The 22,473-nt window shown below is 45.6% G+C and overlaps 1 protein-coding gene across 13 annotated transcripts in view; it reads left to right on the top strand.

Moving 5' to 3' along the window:
- The window catches only part of GRIN1 (glutamate ionotropic receptor NMDA type subunit 1), a 157,769-nt gene that overhangs the window by 85,369 nt on the left and 49,927 nt on the right, over positions 1-22,473 (top strand). For all 13 annotated transcript variants that reach the window (XM_069747791.1, XM_069747786.1, XM_069747788.1 and 10 more), the window contains 4 exons: positions 5,870-5,991; positions 6,130-6,304; positions 7,791-7,935; positions 8,245-8,328. In XM_069747791.1, the coding sequence (XP_069603892.1) occupies positions 5,870-5,991; positions 6,130-6,304; positions 7,791-7,935; positions 8,245-8,328 (526 nt within the window). The remainder of the gene's footprint in view (positions 1-5,869; positions 5,992-6,129; positions 6,305-7,790; positions 7,936-8,244; positions 8,329-22,473) is intronic.

Here is a 22,473-nt window from a genome sequence, read left to right as displayed (position 1 = left end):
TTCTTAAATCCATTATAAATCCCCCTTCCTCCCTTTCCAATCCTCCACCCCTGATTGTCCTCCTCCCCGCATCCCATTATTGTCCTCTCCCCCACTCCATCATTGCCTTCTCCCCCAACACCCCATCATTGCCCTTTCCACCACCTCTATCATTGCTTCCTCCCCACCACCCCATCATTGCCCATTCCACCACTTCCATCATTGCCTTCTCCCCCACCACCTCCATCATTGCCCATTCCACCACCTCCTTCATTTCCTACTCCCCTATCACCCCCATCATTGCCCTTTCCACCATCATTGTCCTTTCCACTACCACCATCATTGCCTTTTCCCAACCACAACATCATTGTCTATTCTACCACCTCCATCATTGCTTTCTCCCTACCCCATCATTGTCCTTTCCACCACCTCCATCATTGCTTTCTCCCCACCACCCCCATCATCGCCCTTTCCACCACCTCCATCCTTGCTTTCTCCTCCACCACTCCCATCATTGCCCTCTCACCCACCACCGCCTTCTTCCTCACCACCTCCATCATTGCCTCCTTCCCCACCACCCCATCATTGTCCTTTCCACTGCCACCATCATTGCCCTCTCACCCATCACCCCATCATTGCCTTCTTCCCCACTACCTCATCATTGCTTCCTTCCCCACCCCCACCATCATTGTCCTTTCCATTGCCACCATCATTACCTTCTGCCACCATCATTACCTTCTTCCCCACCACCTCCATAATTTCCTCATCCCCCACATCCCCATCATTGCCCTTTCCACCACCACCATCATTACCTTTTCCCCCACCACCCCATCATTGCCCATTCCACCACCTCCATCATTTCCTCCCCCCACCCAATTATTGCCCTTTCAACAACCAATATCATTGTCCTTTTCACCACCTCCATCATTGCCTTCTCTCCCACCACCAACATCATTGCCCAATCCACCACCTTCATCATTTCCTCCTCCATCACCCCCATTATTGCCCTTTCCCCACCCCATCATTGCTTTCTCCTTCACCACCCCCATCATTGCCCTCTCCGTCACCCCCATCATTGCCTTCTCCCCAACACCCCCATCATTGCCCTCTCCTCCACCTACACACACAGCACCATTTACCTCTCTGCATGTTCCCCCACAGCGCTACGCATGCATGTACACACACACCACCACTCATCTCTACACACACTCACACACGTACGTACACACACACACAGCAGACAGCACCTCTCACCTCCACATGCTCTCCCACAGCCACAGCATCACCGTCACCACCAGCTTCCTCTCACTGGCACAGCGGCCATGGCGCTGAATGATGATGTCATCCAGCCGCACTGCTGACTGCTGTGTGAGACAGGAAGCGCATGTAGGAAACAGACAGATCGCTGCAGCTCCACTGCCATTTTCTCTTGTAGGCATTGGAGCTGCAGGGATCTGAGGGCAATCTGGCCAGGGGCCCCCCGGAGCCTTGGGGTCGGATAAACCGGCCAGACTGCCCTCATTATTAGGTGCCCTGCAGAGCCCTCAGGTGCCTCTGGGCCCCGTGCAGCCGCACCAGCTACACACGAGGTATGTCCACCCCTTTCACAGCCATTGCGGTCTGACTCTGGTGGGCTCCCTCACCCCTCGGGACCCCATAGCAGTCGCGTGGCCTGCCGCCATTGGCGGTATGCCACTACTGATAGGATTAGATTAGTTAGGGACAGTAAAAAATATACTGTAGTAATCATCGTTTACTACAGTAATTTTTACTAAATTGAGTTAGTGTCAGTAAAGAGAAAAAAAAATTAGATTAGTTGATAGGATTAGATTAGGGACAGTAAAGATATGAAGTAGTACTCATCGACTACAGTAGTTTTTATTGAATTTAATCAGGTTTAGTGTCAGTTGTGGGTGCTCAGTAATTTGTTTTTTACTGACGTTCGTTTAGTAACTTTGTTTTTTATTTTACCAAATTTTTATATTTTTCTTTCTATATTCTACTTTTTGCTCTTCTAAATAAAAAAGAAGTTTACACCAACCACTCATAAACACACCTGAATAAAATTTGGTACAAACACCGTATACGTGAAAGAAATGTCATCCAGCTCGTCCCAAACCCATCCCAAATGCTTTCCTTGCCTCTGACACTGACAGTGAGGGAGAGGATCCCACCTTCCTTTATTTTTCCTCCTCCTCTTCCTCTAGTGATACAGAAAAAATGAACCTCCTGAAAGTTATGAGCCACAGATTCCTGATTTTGTGGTGCAATCAGGAATCCAGTTTGACACCACCAGCCTCACAGAAATTTACTTTTTCAAAGTCTTTTTCGCTGAAGATTTTGTAAATCTCATGGTGTCACATGCCAATTTGTATGCCCAGCAATTATCCCAAAATCCGACGTCATCATTTGCCAACTGGACCCCTGTATACGCCATAAAAATTATTACGTTTTGGGGCCTAGTTCTTCACATGGAGATAATGAAGAAGCCAGAAATTCGGCAATACTGGAGTGTTGACGTTTTGTATAACACTTCAGTGTTCCGCATGGCTAGGGCATGGACACACTTTCAGGCTATCCACAAAACCTTGCATTACAGTGATAATGCACAATGTCCTCCATGAGATGACCCCAACTTTAACCGACTTGCGGCCAGTCATTGAACACTTCAGCAACAAGTTTGCTGAGGTGTACAACCCCCAAAGGGACATCTGTGTGGATGAGTCCCTAATCCATTTCAAGGGGAGGTGCAAATTCCAGCAATACCTGCTCAGTAAGAGGGCCAGGTACAGAACTAAGCTGTAGAGTTTATGAAGGGAAGGACACCCGGATTCAACCCCCTGAATGTCCCAATGTCCTGGGAGTGACTGGGAAAATTGTGTCGGATTTGGTTCCGAACTGCTGGATCAAGGTTATCACCTCTATGTAGATTGTAGATAACTTTTATACCAGCATCCCCTGTTCAAGTCCCTCTCTGCTTGAGCTACTGCAGCCTGCGGTACTGTCTGCAAAAATCAGAGGCCTCCCTAGGATGATAATTGGGCAGCTGCTCAGAAAGGGCGAGAGAAGAGACCAATGTAGCGACAACATGCTGGAATGTCCTTTTATTGACCACCATACATGGTGATGGCAGCACCCCCAGCATTGTACAAGATACCTCTATACAGGTTCACAAACCAAACTATGTACTGGGGTACAACAAGAACATGGGGAGAATTGATCTCTCTGATCAAGTCCTCCAGCAGTTCAGCGCATGAGAAAAGACAAGGTGTGGTACAAGAAGCTGCCGTGCACATCATACAGATGGCAATGTACCGCCTTCGTGCTATCACGATGTGCAGGCCAGACCGCTTCCTTCTTTTTCAGGAAGTAGTAACATAGTAACATAGTTATTAAGGTTGAAGGAAGACTGTAAGTCCATCTAGTTCACCCCATAGCCTAACCTAACATGCCCTAACATGTTGATCCAGAGGAAGGCAAAAAAAAACCATGTGGCAAAGAGTAAGCTCCACATTAGGGAAAAAAAAAGCCTTCCGGACTCCACATACGGCAATCAGACTAGTTCCCTGGATCAACGCCCTATCAAGATATCTAGTAATGATGAAGGCTTTAATATTAGGCAGTCAGGAAGGAGCAGGAGCCTAATACTTGGGGCAGTGGATTGCCATAAATACCCTTCCGTGTGATTCCGTCTAATGGCCTGGGGCAACTTCAAGATGGACATCGGGGGCCAGAGGCACACTCAGCTTGTGAAGCTACAGGGAAAGATTGACTCAGACTATGTGAGGCAGAAGGTATTGCAATCAGCATATACTGCTAGCGTTGAAAAAAATTCCCTAGCTCTACGAAAGCCAGTGAGAGAGACATGCCACCTATACTGAGAACCAGGGCTGAAGTTGTATCTGGTACCTGTGGGAAAGATGACAACCCGTTGGGCCTTATCCTTTGAATCTGCTTGTAAATACTATACACACTGCCAGTCTCAAAGTAAAAGTTTGTTTTTTTATGAACCAAGTGTCTCCTGGATTAATTGCTGCACTGGTTCCAGAAGAAGGATTCCTGTGGTCAGAAAAAGGCCTGCAGGTCAAAAGTAAGTGGAAAGCACCACATACTCAGCAGCATACCGGGACTGAGACACACCTTGTCTGTAGGATGCCAGAGCGAGTGGGGACCGAAGCTCGCCCACGACTACCTTGCTTGGGCATCTTACACAAAGACTAATAAATTTATTTCTGACTTACACAACTCACATATGCCATTCTGACGCAAACCACACAACTAATATTCCAACCTGATGCACTCTACACTACTCACATATGCCAAACTGACGAACACTACATAACTCATGTATGCCACCACAAAACATACCAGGAAAACACTAGATCAATTCCAATATAGGGTCACTAGTGGGGGTTTTCCACTGTTGCACATCAGGGGCTCTCCAAACACGACATGATGCCCACAGACCATTCCATCAAAGTGCAAAATGTCACTCCTTCCCTTCCGAACCCTGCTGAAGGATTTGGGGATCCATTTTCTCCTGTTACCCTTGTGAAAATAATAAAAATTGTGGCTAAAAGATCATTTTTGTGGAAAAAAAATGTAATTTTTGAATTCTCACAACTCAACGTTATAATTTTCTGTGAAGCACCTGGGGGTTCAAGGTGCTCACCACACATTTACATAAACTCCTTGAGGTTCTAGTTTCCAAAATGGGGTCACTTGTGGGGTTTTTTCATTGTTTAACCCCTTCACGACATGCACAGTAAATGTATGACGCATGTCGGGTCTCCCCCTTTGATGTGGGTTTCGGCGCTGAACCCACATCTTTTCTGTCACATGTCAGCTGATTTCAGCAGCTGACATGTGCCCCTAACAGCCGAAGGTGGAATCGCAATCCATCCACGGCTGTTAACCTGTTAAATGCTGCTGTCAATTTTGCAAAGATAACAGTACAATATGCTGTAGGAGCTGATATAAGAGGTAAATAACAATCATTCATCCATTTACAAATATTAATTCAACCGACAAAACGAGTCAATACTTATGACAACAGTCTATGATTGTGGGCATACGGAATTTATGTCTGGCATAATTAAGAAGAAATCCTGTGTCGTCACAGTGATCTTCTGGATTTTTTTTAAGATTATGTCTTTCACAGTTGAAGTGTACCTATGATAAAAATTACAGACCTCTCCATTCTTCGTAGGTGCAAAATTGGCAGTGTATCAAACACTTATTTCCCTCGCTGTATCTCATATCTATCTCCTATCTACAGTATTTATTGAACATCTATCTCATATCAGTTGATTATCTATTGCTGAAAAAAACTTTTCCTCAAGTGGGTGGTGCTGAAACATCGCTGCTGCAAGTCTTGGATTAGAAAAGGCATCTTCACTTTTTTATACCAGAATTTTGTCAAAACTGCAAAAGAATGATAACTACAATCATAATAATCTGTATCAGTTTCTCCACCTTCAAAAAAATTCACAGATTAAACAATTTTTTTTATGGACAGGAAAAATTGTGCCCTATTTTTATTGAATGTTACAGAATTTTTTGGACGTTTGGCAACCATGCCTGGAAGATCTCCATGTTCATTCCTCTGATGTAAACCATACGGTAACTCTAGACCTCATAGCTGCCTCGCTTGTCCACTTTGATATTTCTTTTGTCGTCTTAGTATATAATGTAAATATTCTGCTTCATGCTGAGACTTGTAGCAAAGTTAATGGAAGTCAGTGAACGAGTCCAGAACATTTCATGGTGGAATCTGAGATGGGAGCAATTGCCCTTATTAAATTGCACTCAATACTATGTGAGGTGGCAGTCCTCTGATGTCTTTTATATGCTTTTTTTCCATCTTTGCCTTGCTTTCTTTCCTTTTCAGTGAGGATGATGCCAGCACCATATATAAAACAGCACTGGTCCTAGAAATGACCGGGCCCGGTTATGTCTGGTTGGTGGGTGAACGGGAGATCTCAGGAAGTGCCCTGCGATACGCTCCTGATGGTAACGTAATGAGCTTCCCCGAATGTTGTTATTTTTATTAACATTTTAGAGAATTGTTTGTTATTATGGGTAAGGTTCAAAGCTATTGGATCATTGGGTGAGGGCCGACCTATAATGATCTGTCTCGTCTTCCGGCAGGAGTCATCGGTCTTCAGCTGATCAATGGGAAAAACGAGTCCGCTCATATCAGTGACGCTGTTGCGATCGTGGCTCAGGCGATTCATGATTTGTTTGAAAAGGAAAATATTACTGATCCACCGAGAGGTTGTGTGGGAAACACCAATATATGGAAAACAGGGCCACTCTTTAAGAGGTGCTTTTATATCTACTGTGGTCATGGGATAGGGGGAGGAGGAAGGCCCTGCTCCAGCATAATAAAGTGATAATAAAGGGTTCCTGTGTTCCCCTGATAACATTTCCTGCCCTTGTTCAACCATTGGGTATGTGGATCCAAATACCAATAATATCAGTTTCAACATCTCTCCTAACTCTGAAGGACAGGGATGAAGAACTGTCATATTTTTTCAGCTAAGCCACACACCTAACCCTGTCGAGCCCTTTTTGCACACCCATAAAGAAATAGAGGCTCTAGTGAAGACCCTTAGTGTTTTCAGAATTTATTACCCCTTTTATGACTTCCATGCGGTATAACACCCCCAAAATGGACCCTCGATACAATGTAAAGTCTCATATATGCCCCTCGCACACATTAATGTCCACATATTGCCCCTTTATCAACACAGTATTATGCCTGATAAGTGCCCTCACGCACAGTATGATGCCCCATACACAGTATGATGCACCCATGGTACATCACAAAATGAGCCCCTTCTACTAGCTAATAAAAGAAAATAATAATCTAGAACCATTCTTACAACGAAAGGCGCACCTCTCCACTTTGTGTGTACTGAGGCAGTAGGTGCAATTTAGTAGAGTCCACCCACTACTCCTAAAAGGTATGTACAGTTAAATGAAGGCCATGAAGCAGACTTAACTGGGCAGAGGAACAGCTAACCAAACCAGGGAGCGTCCCACTGGATCCTGGACGGTTGAGGGGTATAGTGTTGACTAAAATCACTTAAAAAGGGGTTGATTCAAAAAGATTGAATTAGGATCCAAAAGGAGCAGGGAGAACCTTATGAGTCAAAGCTGGTAACAAACTTGTTACAACTCTCCAATTTGGGAAAGTGACTTTTACAAAGACCACTTTTGAGGCAAATTGGAGTGTGGACATTGATATGGATGGGTACAGATCTGTATCATGTCACTATGACAAGTACTAGGCAGGAAGTGTTGTCATGAGGAAACAGGAGTATAGTAGGCTTGCGTACGAAGCTTATGTGAAAATGTCGTTCAGTCTTTGCAAAAATCATAGCAAAAAAGTTCCAGCACCAGGCGTCTCTTCATAAAATCTTCAGTATTGTATTCTCATGTCAAGAAAGTAAACAAAGTTCTTAGTCATAGGCATATGCCTTCGCCTATGACTAAGAACTTTGTTCGAAACGCGTCAGGAGTTTAGAGGCTGTGTCCCCACATGATGTTTTCGTTCTTGACCTGAGAATAAAATACTGAAGATTTTATGAAGAGACACCTGGTGCTGGAACTTTTTTCCTTTTTTGCTGTTGCTACTAAGTGGTATCCAGCCACTTGTTCCTGGCACTTGTGTTCATCTGGATTCCAGTGAGGCACCACTAATCCCTTTCCCTGCTCCCTGTATGATGTTTGCAAAAGTTACCGTGCTAAAGTTTTTCTGAATTGGGCAGGTCAATAGATTTCCATTCTATACTCTGTTGCTATAGGGTTCTCATGTCTTCCAAGTATCCCGAGGGAGTAACAGGACGAGTAGAGTTTAATGAGGATGGAGATAGAAAATTTGCTAATTATAGCATCATGAACCTGCAGAACCGGAAACTCGTCCAAGTCGGTATATTCAACGGAAGTCATGTGAGTCGGGACATAGTGGACATTTTGCAATCATATTTAATTCCTAAAATAAATCCTACATATCTGTTTAGTAAATGTGATTTATTTTTTTAGCTAGAATTTTTTTTGACTATCTATCTACTCTAATTTTAGATTATATTGTCATGAAAGTCTATGCCATTAATTTTTGCTTTTCATTCAGTTTTCTACTAGAATTTGCAGTTAAAGGGTTCTTCAATCTTCCCAAATAATATGAAGATGCCTTTTCTGTTGCCCTATCTAATAGGATTGTAGTTGACTCAGTTATGGTAATTATTTTCCCCTTTTTAGATTTTACAGAATGATAGAAAAATAATTTGGCCAGGCGGTGAAACAGAGAAACCACAAGGTTACAAAATGTCAACGAATTTGAAGGTAAAAGGGTTTTCTTTGGTCATTTTTCCATGTAGAAAAAAAAAATCCTATTAAATGAAATGCTAATTTATTGTAATAATATGTTATGCCTTAAAATGAGTGGTTAATATCTTCAAGGGACACTATAGTAGTATTTTATATCAGCGAGGGCCTTAGTTTACCCAATCAGGACTACAGTGTACTTAGAAGCAAATTGGGATATTGAAACTAGCATTTAATAAGAAAATATATTAAAACCTAACATATAATTAAAGTGCAATGGTGCAAAAAGAAAAGTGCAAGTGTCAAAATAAGTGCAAGTAAAATATACAAAATGCGGTATACCGCCGTCAATTCTGCAATACTATCAAAAAAGAGTCGTTACCAACTCAGTGAAAAAAGACACTTATACATACTACATAGTTTTCAAATATCATGAGCAACACCTCTTTTGTATTTTTGGGTTGCCTCTATATATGTCATATATTATCGACACATTAAATTAGACCATTCATTCTTAAATAGCCATATCATAACAAGTCCATTGGGATATGGATGCAGCTACAACTCTAGGGGGCATCAAACTCCTTAAATCCTAGTAATCAGCCATATATCTGCATATGCAAATTAATCATGAATTAGAGGCGGTATCAGTTGAGCAACCTGATCGAATCATCAGGGGAATAATGACATCTATCCTGCTGTATGCATGTTGTGTGCTTATTGTTAGATTGCTTGCCTTAAATAAACCAGTGCACTTTACCCCACTGTATGTTTACAGACGCCAGGAGTGTCGTTTCCGGCTCTTGGAATGCAGGCGTTGTATCGTGAAATGCTCGCGTCACTTCCTGTGCCTGGCATGCAGGCGGTCTCTCATAAACCGCTTGTGGAGCGCCCCCACGTCAGGGCAGCGGGGTACTCGGATCCGGGCCCTTCTGTAGTCAGTGGGGACAGGGCCGGCTCCAGGTTTTTGAGGGCCCCGGGCGAAAGAGTCTCAGTGGGCCCCCCCTTTAACACATACCATGATTCATAATCGCATATACCACAGCCATGTAGTATACAGTTAGGTCCATATATATTTGGACAGAGACATCATTTTTCTAATTTTGGTTATAGTCCTTACCACAATAAATTTTAAGCAAAACAATTCAGATGCAGTTGAAGTTCAGACTTTCAGCTTTCATTTGAGGGTATCCACATTAAAATTGGATGAAGGGTTTAGAAGTTTCAGCTCCTTAACATGTGCCACCCTGTTTTTAAAGGGGTCAAAAGTAATTGGACAGATTCAATAATTTTAAATAAAATGTTCATTTTTATTACTTGGTTGAAAACCCTTTGTTTGCAATAACTGCCTGAAGTCTTGAACTCATGGACATCACCAGACGCTGTGTTTCCTCCTTTTTGATGCTCTGCCAGGCCTTTTCTGCAGTGGTTCTCAGTTGCTGTTTGTTTGTGGGCATTTCTGTCTGAAGTTTAGTCTTTAACAAGTGAAATGCATGCTCAATTTGGTTGAGATCAGGTGACTGACTTGGCCATTCAAGAATATTCCACTTCTTTGCTTTAATAAACTCCTGGGTTGCTTTGGCTTTCTGTTTTGGGTCATTGGTCGTCGTTTCATACTACAAATGGACAATCAGTTTTGCTGCACTTGGCTGGATCTGAGCACACAGTATGTCTCTGAATACCTCAGAATTCATTTGGCTGCTTCTGTCCTGTGTCACATCATCAATAAACACTAGTGGCCCAGTAACACTGGCAGCCATGGATGCCCAAGCCATCACACTGCCTCCGCCGTGTTTTACAGATGATGTGGTATGCTTTGGATCATGAGCTGTACCACGCCTTCACCATACTTTTCTCTTTCCATCATTCTGGTAGAGGTTGATCTTGGTTTCATCTGTCCAAAGAATGTTCTTCCAGAACTGTGCTGGCTTTTTTAGATGTTTTTTAGCAATGTCCAGTCTAGCCTTTTTATTCTTGATGCTTATGAGTGGCTTGCACCGTGCAGTGAACCCTCTGTATTTACTTTCATGCAGTCTTCTCTTTATGGTAGATTTGGATATTGATACGCCGACCTCCTGGAGAGTGTTGTTCACTTGGTTGGCTGTTGTGAAGGGGTTTCTCTTCACCATGGAGATTATTCTGCGATCATCCACCACTGTTGTCTTCCGTGGGCGCCCAGGTCTTTTTGCATTGATGAATACACCAGTGCTTTCTTTCTTTCTCAGGATGTACCAAACTCTAGATTTTGCCACTCCTAATATTGTGGCAATTTCTCGGATGGGTTTTTTCTGTTTTCGCAGCTTAAGGATGGCTTGTTTCAACTGCATGGAGAGCTCCTCTGACTGCATGTTTACTTCACAGCAAAATCTTCCAAATGCAAGCACCACACCTCAAATCAACTCCAGGCCTTTTGTCTGCTTAATTGAGAATGACATAACGAAGGGATTGCCCACACCTTTCCATGAAATAGCCTTGGAGTCAATTGTCCAATTACTTTTGGTCCCTTTAAAAACAGGGTGGCACGTGTTAAAGAGCTGAAACTCCTAAACCCTTCATCCAATTTTAAAGTGGATACCCTCAAATGAAAGCTGAAATTCTGAATTTCAACTGCATCTGAATTGTTTTGTTTAAAATTCATTGTGGTAATGTCTAGAACCAAAATTAGAAAAATGTTTTCTCTGTCCAAATATATATGGACCTAACTGTATAACACAGCCCACGTAGTATATAGAACAGCCATGTAGTACATAGCACAGCCCACGTAGCATATAACAGCCCACGTAGTATATAACATGGCCCACGTAGTATGTAGAACAGCCATGTAGAATATAGCACAGCCCACATAGCATATAACAGCCCATATAGTATATAGCACAGGCATAGTATATAACACAGCCTTCGTGCACCATCACACAAGCTTTATCCACTATCAGACAGGCTCTTTACATTGCTAGACAGCCTTCTTGCATAACCATACTGGCTTTATCCATTACCGTACAGGCTGCACACACTGCCATACAGCCGTTGTGCATCACCATGCAGACTTTATCCTTTACTGTACCGGCTCTGCACACTGCCATACAGGCTCTACACATTGCCATAAAGCCATCATGCACCATCATACAGGCTTTATCCACTACCGTACAGGTTCTACACACTGCCATTAAGGCTCTACACACTGCCATACAGGCTACATGTGTGGAAATCCTTACACTGCCATATAGGCTCCATGCACTGCAGTAATGGCTTTATACATTGCCATATAAGCTCAGTCCACTATACAGACACCCTGAGTTACCATTTAAGTTCTTTTAACTGATGGACAGACTCCACCCACAAGATCCATGTATGGGCATACTGGCTCCATGCACTGCAATACAGATTGCACTGCCATGCAGGCTTCATGCACTGTAATACAGGCTCCTTGTGTTGCCATGCACAGGCTTCTTGCCTAATGCAGAGGCTCCATTTGTGACCGTTCCAGCTTCATACACATGTACAGAATCGCAGCTTTGCCACACAGACTCTGTACACTGCTGTACAGTGTCTGTGCACTACCATGATGCATGCTCCATTGCTCCATGCATTGCCGTATACACTCCCACAAAGGCTCTCTGTGTTGCCATACAGGCTTCATGTACTCCCATGCAATGCTGTGGTTGGTGTCCCAGGCACAGCAGGCTGCATCCCCCAGCCCCCGCAATGAATTGGGACCGAAGACTCACTCACTGCTAGAAGCGGCGCCGTGGCCCCTTTGTGGACACAGGGACAGGGTACACCGACCGTGCACCTGACAGCAGCTGCTGCTCGTCTTCTGCTTGGCGCTGCCACTGGACCTGTCCTGGAGGGTGGATGAGGAATGGATGATCTTCTCTGAGCTCTTGCCTCTTAGGACGACGAGCTCTCACCCGACCGGAAGTGACAGGACAGATGACCGCCGGCCCGGAAGTGACTCTCTTCGTATCCATGGTGATGGTAGAGGTGAGTATGTATTGCAGCTGCGCAGCGCCAGCAAAACCATCAGAGAGCTCTGTGGATGTGCTCCGCCAGAGTCCTGGCTGGGAGAGGGATTTGAATGACTGAGTGACAGTCACACACAGCAGGGATGTAGTCTGGCTGCGGGGCCCCCAGGAGCGCATGTGTGTGTACAGCACTTGTAAAGTTACTACCATAAATGGGCCCCCCCGTCTCGCCAGGGCCCCGGCACTTGCCTGGGTATGCCGGCCCTGAGTGGGGATGTCACGGTGGCTAGACCCGGTCCGTGGCCCTTTGAGGGGCGTCCAATAAAAGGGCAACAGTTTATAGTATAGTGTTCGTGACGCCACCTGTTATGATTAGGTGGCCTTGGAGCAGCATGAAAACCTTCACTGGAGTAGGTGGTAACTATACTGACCGCAAACCCTGATCTTATCACCGCAACTAGAAGTAGCCGTGGGGTGTGCCTAACAAAACCTAGACACCTCGACACAGCCGGAGGACTAAATTCCCCTAAAGATGGAAATAGGAAAACTATCTTGCCTCAGAGTAGACCCCCAAAGGATAGGCAGCCCCCCACAAATAATGACTGTGAGTTGGAGAGGAAAAGACACACGCAGGCAGAAAACAGGCTTAGCAAAGGAGGCCACTTCTAGCTAAAATAGAAAAGGACAGGACAGGATACTAAGCGGTCAGCATAAAAATACTACAAAAATATCCACAGCAGAAAATACAAAACTCCACCACCTAACTAAAGATATGGAGAGTGTTATGACCTGGTGGTTAGGAGCACCCGACCTGATAGTTAAACTCATACAGGACGAGCTCTGGGATGTGGGAGCTCTGCTGACCGCAAGCCCTAATCCTATCGCACACACTAGAAATAGCCGTGGAGCGCTCCTGACGCTAGCTAGCCCTAGAGAAGAAAATAAAGCCTACCTTGCCTCAGAGAAATTCCCCAAAGGAATAGGCAGCCCCCCACATGTAATGACTGTGAGTAAAGATGAAAGTCACAAACGCAGAAATGAGATAGGGAGGCACGACTTACTAAATAGACAGAGGATAGGAAAGGAATCTTTGCGGTCAGCACAAAAACCTACAAAAGACCACCCAGAGTGTGCAAAAGGGTCCTCCGCACCGACTCACGGTGCGGGGGTGCCACCCTGCATCCCAGAGCTTCCAGCTAGCAAGACAAAATCAAGATAACCAGCTGGACAAAGAAACAAGAAAAATAATAACAATCAGGAACTTAGCTTCTGCAGGAGAAGACAGGACACCAGACAGATCCAGGAGCGAACTGAACCAATGCTAAAACATTGACAGCTGGCATGGATAAACGATCTGAGTGGAGTTAAATAGAGAAGCCAACCAAAGGATAAACCACGTCACCTGTGTAAGGAACCTCAGAAGCAGCAGCTCCACTCACAGCCACCAGAGGGAGCCCACGGACCGAACTCACCGAAGTACCATTCATGACCACAGGAGGGAGCTTGACAACAGAATTCACAACAGGAGAGTATATCTGCAACTCCAGAGAATCCAACCAGACTGAGAAAAACAACTGACACAGTCTAAGCTGGACAAATAGAAACAAAAGATCAGCACTGAAAATAAGCACACAGCAAGTGTGCTTCAGAAAAAGAAACAGACACTTATCTTTGCTGAACTGGCAGATAAGCAGGAGAGGCCAGGCAGAGATCCAACACATCCAAAGAAACATTGACAACTGGCCAGGACTAAAGAGTCCTGAAAAGCTAAATAGCCCAGTCAGAATTGCAATTAGCGGATACACCTGTCCAAGACTGCGGCCCGGAGACAACTGCATTACTATCTACAACCACCGGAGGGAGCCAAAAAGCAGAATTCACAACAGCCACCTGTGGTATTCGGTCAGGGTGACCGACGCTGCTTAGGGGTCCACAGGTGAAGTATGTCCCCAGGGCTTCCCAGAGTGTAGATGGTGGATGGTGCAAGGCACAGTGAATAACGAGGACACAAGGGTGCAGTCTCTTTACCTTTACTGAAGGCTTCAGCATCCACAGTCCAGGGTAGGGACCACAGGGTAGGCAGAGTCCGGCCGGTCTGAAGGAAAATCCAGAGTCCCCTTATCCAGGAGGAATTCAATAGCCTTTCCCTAGCGCACAGTAACACAGTAGGTCCCTACCTGCATGAGCTCCAATAAGGTCCTCACTGTTATTACTCCTCTCTGTCCCCCAGCTGGTGTGGATAGGACAAACCCTTATGACTGATGGCCTGAGGCTTTTTATAGGGACCCTAGAGACGCCCCGGCCTCCACAAGTTGCCACCGTGTCTTCTTAGGTATTAAGGTCGGGCAGCTAACGTAGAATTAACTGTCCTGCCAGTCTCTGAAGTAACGGCATAGAGCTCTTTATTCCCTCGGTGTTCTGGCTACCGGATCTGCGCTTCAGATGGAGGCAGCCTGCTTCTAGCTGGTCTCCCACTGATGTTTCACTCCTGTTGCTATTGTAGCGCCCCAGAGACCTGGTCGTTGCAGTATGGCACTCTGCCGCTAAGGGGAGTGGCGGTACGTCTGATGGCACTAAGGAGTTCTCCTGACCAGGTATCACCAGAACACATTACATTTCACACTCCGGCCACTAGGGGGAGAAAAAGGCTTTATTTAATGGGCCACTCCTCACACTGGTAAAACTAGGGGCTGGGGAGGAAGTTAGTCAGAAGCTGACTGGGTTGGATTCAGGCAACATCCCGTGGCAGGGGGTGTTGCAGGGAGAAGGCACAGGGGGGCCCCTGTCAGGCGTGGGAACCTGGCAGGTGCCTAGCGAACAGAACGTAACGGAACCGCGCCTGCACACCCTGCGGCGGTATCCTAAGATAGAGACACGAAGGGAAGGATATTGTGGAACAGTGTAAACGAGATCAAGCACAAAGGAGAGCCAGTAAGAGTCGTGCAGAGAGAGAGAGAGGCAACATCTTACTGAGGCGCGTAGTCGGTGGCCGGAACACCGTAGGAGTAACTGACTTCAGGCCTTACTTCAAACTCCGCTGGACAGTTAATTATAGGTTGGCTGTCTACCTTAAATTTCCTAAAAAGACATTGGGGGCAACATTGGGAGAGGGGTGTCTCTAGGGTCCCGGAAGACCTCCAAGCCTTCCCGTCATACGGGTGAGTCCTAGCCAAAATATACCTGGGGGACGAGAAACTAGTAACATCTGGAACTAAAGAGAACGAAAGAGAGCTGTAGAGAACGAACAAACGAGAACAGCAGTTGTGAGGACTATTCCGAATGCTCAGCAGGGTAGGACTACAACACACAGGCGCTAGTGGTAGGCAACGATTTCCATCTGCGAAGGAAACTCTGGATGTGCCCATCGGACCGGCCGGTCTCTGAGAGCCCTGTTAAACGTACTCTGGATTGAGGATCCTGAAGCCTTCAGTAAAGAGGTAAAGAGACTGCAACCTTGTGTCCTCGTTATTGACTGCACCTCACACCATCGCCACCTACACCACTGGGAAGCCCTGGGGACATACTTCACCTGTGGGAAGGTATACCATCTGGCTGCCATTCCATCACCCCAGCGGACCCCATAGCAGCGTCGGTCACCCTGACCAAACACCACAGGTGGCGTCACGAACCCCTGACAGACTGTTTCACTACTTTCATTGGACGCCCCTTAGCAGGGTCGCGGACCGGGTCTAGCCACCGTGACAGCCTCAGAACCGAACCAGAGAGGCCCGGTACCGAAACGCGTGGCCCTGTGTCTGGGGGCGCTCCACTATGACTTCTTTTCTCACTCACTACAGCACAATTCTCTTCGTGTCCTTGCCTGGGATGCTGCCGCATGGGATGCAGCGCAGCTCCGTGTACCCTCGTCTTCCTCAGACCGCAGTCTGGATCTGACTGGAGATCACTCCAGCCAGCTCGACCTGGAGACCTTTCCTCGTCGGTCCCCAGCCAGGAACTGCCTCTCACTTCCTCCCCAACCCACCAGTTTTACCCTAATGTGAGGAGTGGCCTAGTAGATAGAACCTTTGCTCCCCCTGGTGGACTGGAGTGTGAAGTGTATGTAATGGTTATGATACCTGGACAGAAGATCTCCTTCATTGCCTTCAGATGTAACATCACTCCCCCTGGTGGAAGAATAACATTACTGCAACGAACCAGGACTCTGGGGTGCTGCACTTGCGTCATATCCGGCACAGTCTGCCCACCGCACATCCAACGATGCACATCATATGGAAATGCACATTCAAAGCGGCACTCGTGTCGGGACAAGGCTCATGTTGCATTCATTCATCAAGAGCCTATTAGACGGATCAATAATAAAGATCAGTCTATCTCTGGTGTACATTAGGTCAGTTATGACAACAATTGTTAATTTACCCTTAAAAGACATTTACAGGTATTCAAAAATCCAAATACTTTCCTTTTTTATACATCCAAAAGGATTTGGACCTATATTGACAAGTTAATACAGTATCCACACATATTAAACACAGCCATCTATTAGGAAATGGAGATGAGGACATTTTAGGATCGTTTTGAATCAATGACATTAAGGTGTTTACTGCAATCCAGAGAAATGAAATGTATAATAAAGGGAAAGAAGAAGGGGGGACACGACAGACCCACCTATGGAACTGCACAGTCAGGAAAGACAGAAAAGGGTGCCCTAACACCTCTCCCTAATAGAGTACCTAACTATTGATGCCCTACCTAACGCGGAGTTTGTATGTGGATATTTCACCTACAAACTATGAACCCCAAAGGACTCAAAGAACTATTGACTTTTTCTTCCTTCCTTTAGATTGAGTGTGTAATAGGGTTGGTTACATTAGGGACAGCCGCCGTCGAGAGGGGGCGCCAGTGCACAGGTTATAGGGTGCCAACCTCCGCGTTAGGTTGGAAACGACACTCCTGGCATCCGGAAACATGCGGTGGGGTAAAGTACGCACTGGTTTACTTAAGGCAATCAATCTAACAATAAGCCCGCAACATGCATATAGCAGCATAGGTGTTGTGAATTCCGCTCTTGGGCTCCCTCCGATGGTTGTAAGTGGCACTTTTGTGAGTTCTGCTCTTGGGCTCCCTCTTGTGGTTTCTAGTGGTATGGCTGCTCCTTGGAGTTAGCTGTCATCAGCTGCCTCCACTTATCTTCTCTTCTGCTCGGCTATTTAGGTCTGGCTCTGTCTTCGGCCAGTGCCACTTGTAAATGGTTCCTGGTTGGATTCACATCTCTTTGGAGTTCCCTGTTATCCTGACCAGTTCAGCTAAGCTAAGTTTTTGCTTGCTCTTTTCTGTCCATAGATTGTGGACTTGTCCATTCTGTGCTTTTTGTAGTGTTTTATACTGACCGCACAGTATTCCATCCTGTCCTATCTATTTAGCTAGACTGGCCTCCTGTGTTCATCCTGGTTTCATTCTGTGTATGTCTTTTCCCTCTCCACTCACAGTCATTATTTGTGGGGGGCTAATCTATCCTTTGGGGATTTTCTCTGAGGCAAGATAGTTTTCCTGCTTCTTTCTTTAGGGGTAGTTAGCTGTTAGGCTGTGACGAGATGCCTAGGGAGAGTTAGGAGCATTCCACGGCTACTTCTAGTGTTGTGTTGAGCTTAGGGACTGCGGTCAGTACAGTTATCACGTCCTTCAGAGTTCGTTCCATGTTGCTCCTAGACCACCGTATCATAACAGTACAAGTGGCCAAAAATGAATTAAATGCATCTCAAAAGAAGGAAAAGAAAGTTCTGAACCATTTTTTTTTATGTGCTTTGGTTTGTCTTTTTTTTCCTCTTGATATCTGGGTGGTTCAGGATATATGCTTTGGCATGGATGTTCAGGGTTTGTTTTCTCATGTGGATCAACTTGCTGCAAGAGTACAGAGTATCCAGGACTATGTTGTCCAGACTCCGGCTTTAGAGCCCAGAATTCCTACTCCTGATTTGTTTTTTGGGAACAGATCCAAGTTTTTGAACTTTAAAAATAACTGCAAATTGTTTTTTGCTTTGAAACCCCGTTCTTCTGGTGATCCCATTCAGCAAGTAAAAATCATAATTTCCTTGCTGCGTGGTGACCCTCAAGACTGGGCTTTTTCTCTTGAAACAGGGGATCTGGCATATTGAATGTAGATGCATTTTTTCAAGCGCTCGGATTATTGTATGACGAACCTAATTCTGTGGAACATGCAGAAAAAACCCTGTTGGCCTCGTGTCAAGGTCAGGAAGCGGCAGAGTTCTACTGCCAGAAATTTAGAAAATGGTCTGTGCTCACTAAATGGAATGAAGAGGCTCTGGCTGCTATTTTCAGACAACGTCTTTCTGAAACCCTTAAAGATGTTATGGTGGGCTTTCCTACGCTTGCCGGTTTGAGCGAATCTATGTCTCTAGCCATTCAGATTGATCGGCGTCTGCGCGAGCGCAAAGCTGTGCACCATATGGCAGTATCCTCTGAGCAAAGTCCTGAACCTATGCAATGTGATAGGATTTTGACTAGAATAGAACGGCAGGAATTCAGACGTCAGAATAGGCTGTGTTTTTACTGTGGTGATTCGGCTCATGTTATCTCTGATTGCCCTAAGCGTACTAAGAGAGTCGCTAGGTCTGTTACCATTAGTACTATACAGCCTAAATTTCTCTTATCTGTGACCCTGATTTGCTCATTGTCGTCCTTTTCTGTCATGGCATTTGTGGATTCAGCGCTGCCCTGAACTTAATGGACTTAGAATTCGCCAGGCGCTGTGGTTTTTCCTTGCAGCCTTTGCAGAGCCCTATTCCTTTGAGGGGCATTGATGCTACACCCTTGGCCAAGGATAAACCTCAGTACTGGACACAGATGACTATGTACATGGCTCCTGCACATCAGGAAGATTGCCGTTTTCTGGTGTTGCATAACCTGCATGATGTTGTTGTACTGGGATTTCCATGGTTACAGGAACATAATCCGGTGCTGGATTGGAAAACTATGTCGGTGACTAGTTGGGGTTGTCAAGGAGTACATAGTGATGTTCCTTTGATGTCAATTTCCTCTTCCCCCTCTTCTGAGGTCCCTGAGTTTTTGTCGGATTTCCAGGATGTATTTGATGAGCCCAAGTCCAGTTCCCTTCCTCCACATAGGGACTGTGATTGTGCTATTAACTTGATTCCTGGTTGTAAGTTCCCTAAGGGCCGACTTTTCAATCTGTCAGTGCCAGAGCATGCCGCCATGCGGAGCTATGTTAAGGAATCTTTGGAGAAAGGGCATATTCGGCCCTCTTCGTCACCATTGGGAGTGGGTTTCTTTTTTGTTGCTAAGAAGGATGGCTCCTTGAGACCCTGTATTGATTATCGTCTTCTTAATAAGATCATGGTCAAATTCCAATACCCCTTGCCTTTGCTTACTGATTTGTTTGCTCGGATTAAGGGGGCTAGTTGGTTTACTAAGATTGACCTCCGAGGGGCATATAATCTTGTTCGTATTAAACAGGGTGACGAATGGAAAACTGCATTTAATACGCCCGAAGGCCATTTTGAATACCTTGTGATGCCATTTGGGCTCTCTAATGCTCCATCTGTGTTCCAGTCTTTCATGCATGATATTTTCCGCAATTATCTTGATAAATTCATGGTCGTATATTTGGATGATATTTTGATTTTTTCCGATGATTGGGAGTCTCATGTGAAGCAGGTCAAGATGGTGTTCCAGATCCTTCGTGATAATGCTTTATTTGTGAAGGGGTCTAAGTGCCTATTCGGAGTTCAGAAGGTCTTTTTTTTGTTTTTTATTTTTTCTCCTTCGTCTATAGAAATGGATCCTGTTAAGGTCCAAGCTATTCATGACTGGATCCAACCCACATCTGTGAAGGGTCTTCAAAAATTTTTGGGCATTGCTAATTTCTATCGCCGTTTCATTGCCAATTTTTCCAGTGTGGTTAAGCCCCTTACTGATTTGACGAAGAAAGGCGCTGATGTGACTAATTGGTCCTCTGAGGCTGTTGAGGCCTTTCAGGAGCTTAAACGCCGATTTACTTCTGCCCCTGTGTTGCGTCAACCGGATGTTTCTCTTCCTTTTCAGGTTGAGGTCGACACTTCTGAGATTGGGGCAGGGGCCGTTTTGTCTCAGAGGGAGTCTGATGGTTCTTTGATGAAACCGTGTGCTTTTTTTTCCAGAATGTTTTCGCCTGCGGAACGCAATTATGATGTCGGCAATCAGGAGTTGTTGGCTATGAAGTGGGCGTTTGAGGAGTGGCGACATTGGCTTGAGGGAGCTAAACACCGTGTTGTGGTCCTGACCGATCATAAGAATCTGATTTACCTCGAGTCGGCCAAGCGGCTGAATCCTAGACAGGCTTGATGGTCCCTGTTTTTCTCCCGTTTTGATTTTGTGATCTCGTATCTTCCGGGATCTAAGAATGTTAAGGCTGATGCCCTCTCTAGGAGTTTTTCGCCTGATTCTCCTGGAGTCCTTGAGCCGGTTGGCATTCTTAAGGAGGGGGTGATTCTTTCTGCTATCTCCCCTGATTTGCGGCGGGTGCTTCAGGAATTTCAGGCTGATAGGCCTGACCGCTGTCCAGTGGGGAAGCTGTTTGTTCCTGATAGATGGACAAGTAAGGTAATTTCTGAGGTTCATTGTTCAGTGTTGGCTGGTCATCCTGGGATTTTTGGTACCAGAGATTTGGTTGCTAGGTCCTTTTGGTGACCTTCCTTGTCGCGCGATGTGCGTGCTTTTGTGCAGTCTGTTGTGAATTCTGTTGTCGAGCTCCCTCCTGTGGTCGTGAATGGTACTTCGGTGAGTTCTGTCCGTGGGCTCTCTCTGGTGGCTGTGAGTGGAGCTGCTGCTTCTGAGGTTCCTTACACAGGTGACGGGGTTTATCCTTTGGTTTGCTGCTCTATTTAACTCCACTTAGATCGTTACTCCATGCCAGCTGTCAATGTTTCTGCATTGCTTCAGTTCGCTCTTGGATCTTTCTGAGACCTGTCTCTTCCTGCAAGAAGCTAAGTCCCCGTTTGTTATTTTCTGTTCATGGTTTTCTAGTCCAGCTTGCTTTCATTATTTTGTCTTGCTAGCTGGAAGCTCTGGGATGTAGGGTGGCGCCTCCGCACCGTGAGTCGGTGCGGGGGTCTTTTTGCACACTCTGCGTTGTCTTTTTGTAGTTTTTGTGCTGACCGCAAAGATACCTTTCCTATCCTCTGTCTATTTAGTTAGTCTGGCCTCCCTGTGCTACAACGTGTTTCATTTCTGTGTTTGTGACTTTCATCTTAACTCACAGTTAATATATGTGGGGGGCTGCCTTTTCCTTTGGGGAATTTCTCTGAGGCAAGGTAGGCTTTACTTTCTTTCTCTAGGGCTAGCTAGTTCTTAGGCTGTGACGAGGCGCCTAGGGAGCGTCAGGAGCGCTCCACGGCTATTTCTAGTGTGTGTGATAGGATTAGGGATTGCGGTCAGCAGAGCTCCCACATACCAGAGCTTGTCCTGTTTGAGGTTTAACTATCAGGTCATTCCTGGTGCTCCTAACCACCAGGTCATAACAGCAGTCCTGTGGGACTTACGCCCGGGCCAAGCCTTGCTGTTCCCGCGCTAGTGGGTTGCTTTTGCCTTTGCCGGTCCCTGAGAGGCCCTGGACGCATATTTCCATGGATTTTATTTCGGATCTTCCTGTTTCCCAGAAGATGTCTGTTATCTGGGTTGTTTGTGACCGGTTCTCTAAAATGGTCCATCTGGTACCTTTACCTAAGTTGCCTTCCTCCTCAGATCTGGTTCCATTATTTTTTCAGCATGTGGTTTGTTTGCATGGCATTCCGGAGAATATTGTGTCTGACAGAGGTTCTCAGTTTGTCTCTAGATTTTGGCGGGCCTTTTGTGCTAGGATGGGCATTGATTTGTCTTTTTCTTCGGCATTTCATCCTCAGACTAATGGCCAAACTGGGCGAACTAATCAGACCTTGGAGACCTATTTGAGATGCTTTGTGTCTGCTGATCAGGATGATTGGGTGTCTTTCTTGCCGTTGGCCGAGTTCGCACTTAATAATCGGGCTAGTTCGGCTACTTTGGTTTCACCTTTCTTTTGCAATTTTGGTTTTCATCCTCGTTTTTCTTCTGGGCAGGTTGAACCTTCTGATTGTCCTGGTGTTAATTCTGTGGTGGACAGGCTGCAGCAGATTTGGACTCATGTGGTGGACAATTTGACGTTGTCTCAGGAAAGGGCTAAACGTTTTGCTAACCGCCGTCGGTGTGT

The sequence above is a fragment of the Ranitomeya imitator genome, chromosome 2 (assembly GCF_032444005.1).
Source record: "Ranitomeya imitator isolate aRanImi1 chromosome 2, aRanImi1.pri, whole genome shotgun sequence".
Lineage (NCBI taxonomy): Eukaryota > Metazoa > Chordata > Amphibia > Anura > Dendrobatidae > Ranitomeya > Ranitomeya imitator.
The sequence above is the reverse complement of the archived record's forward strand: the minus strand, read 5'-3'. Positions and strand labels throughout refer to the sequence as shown.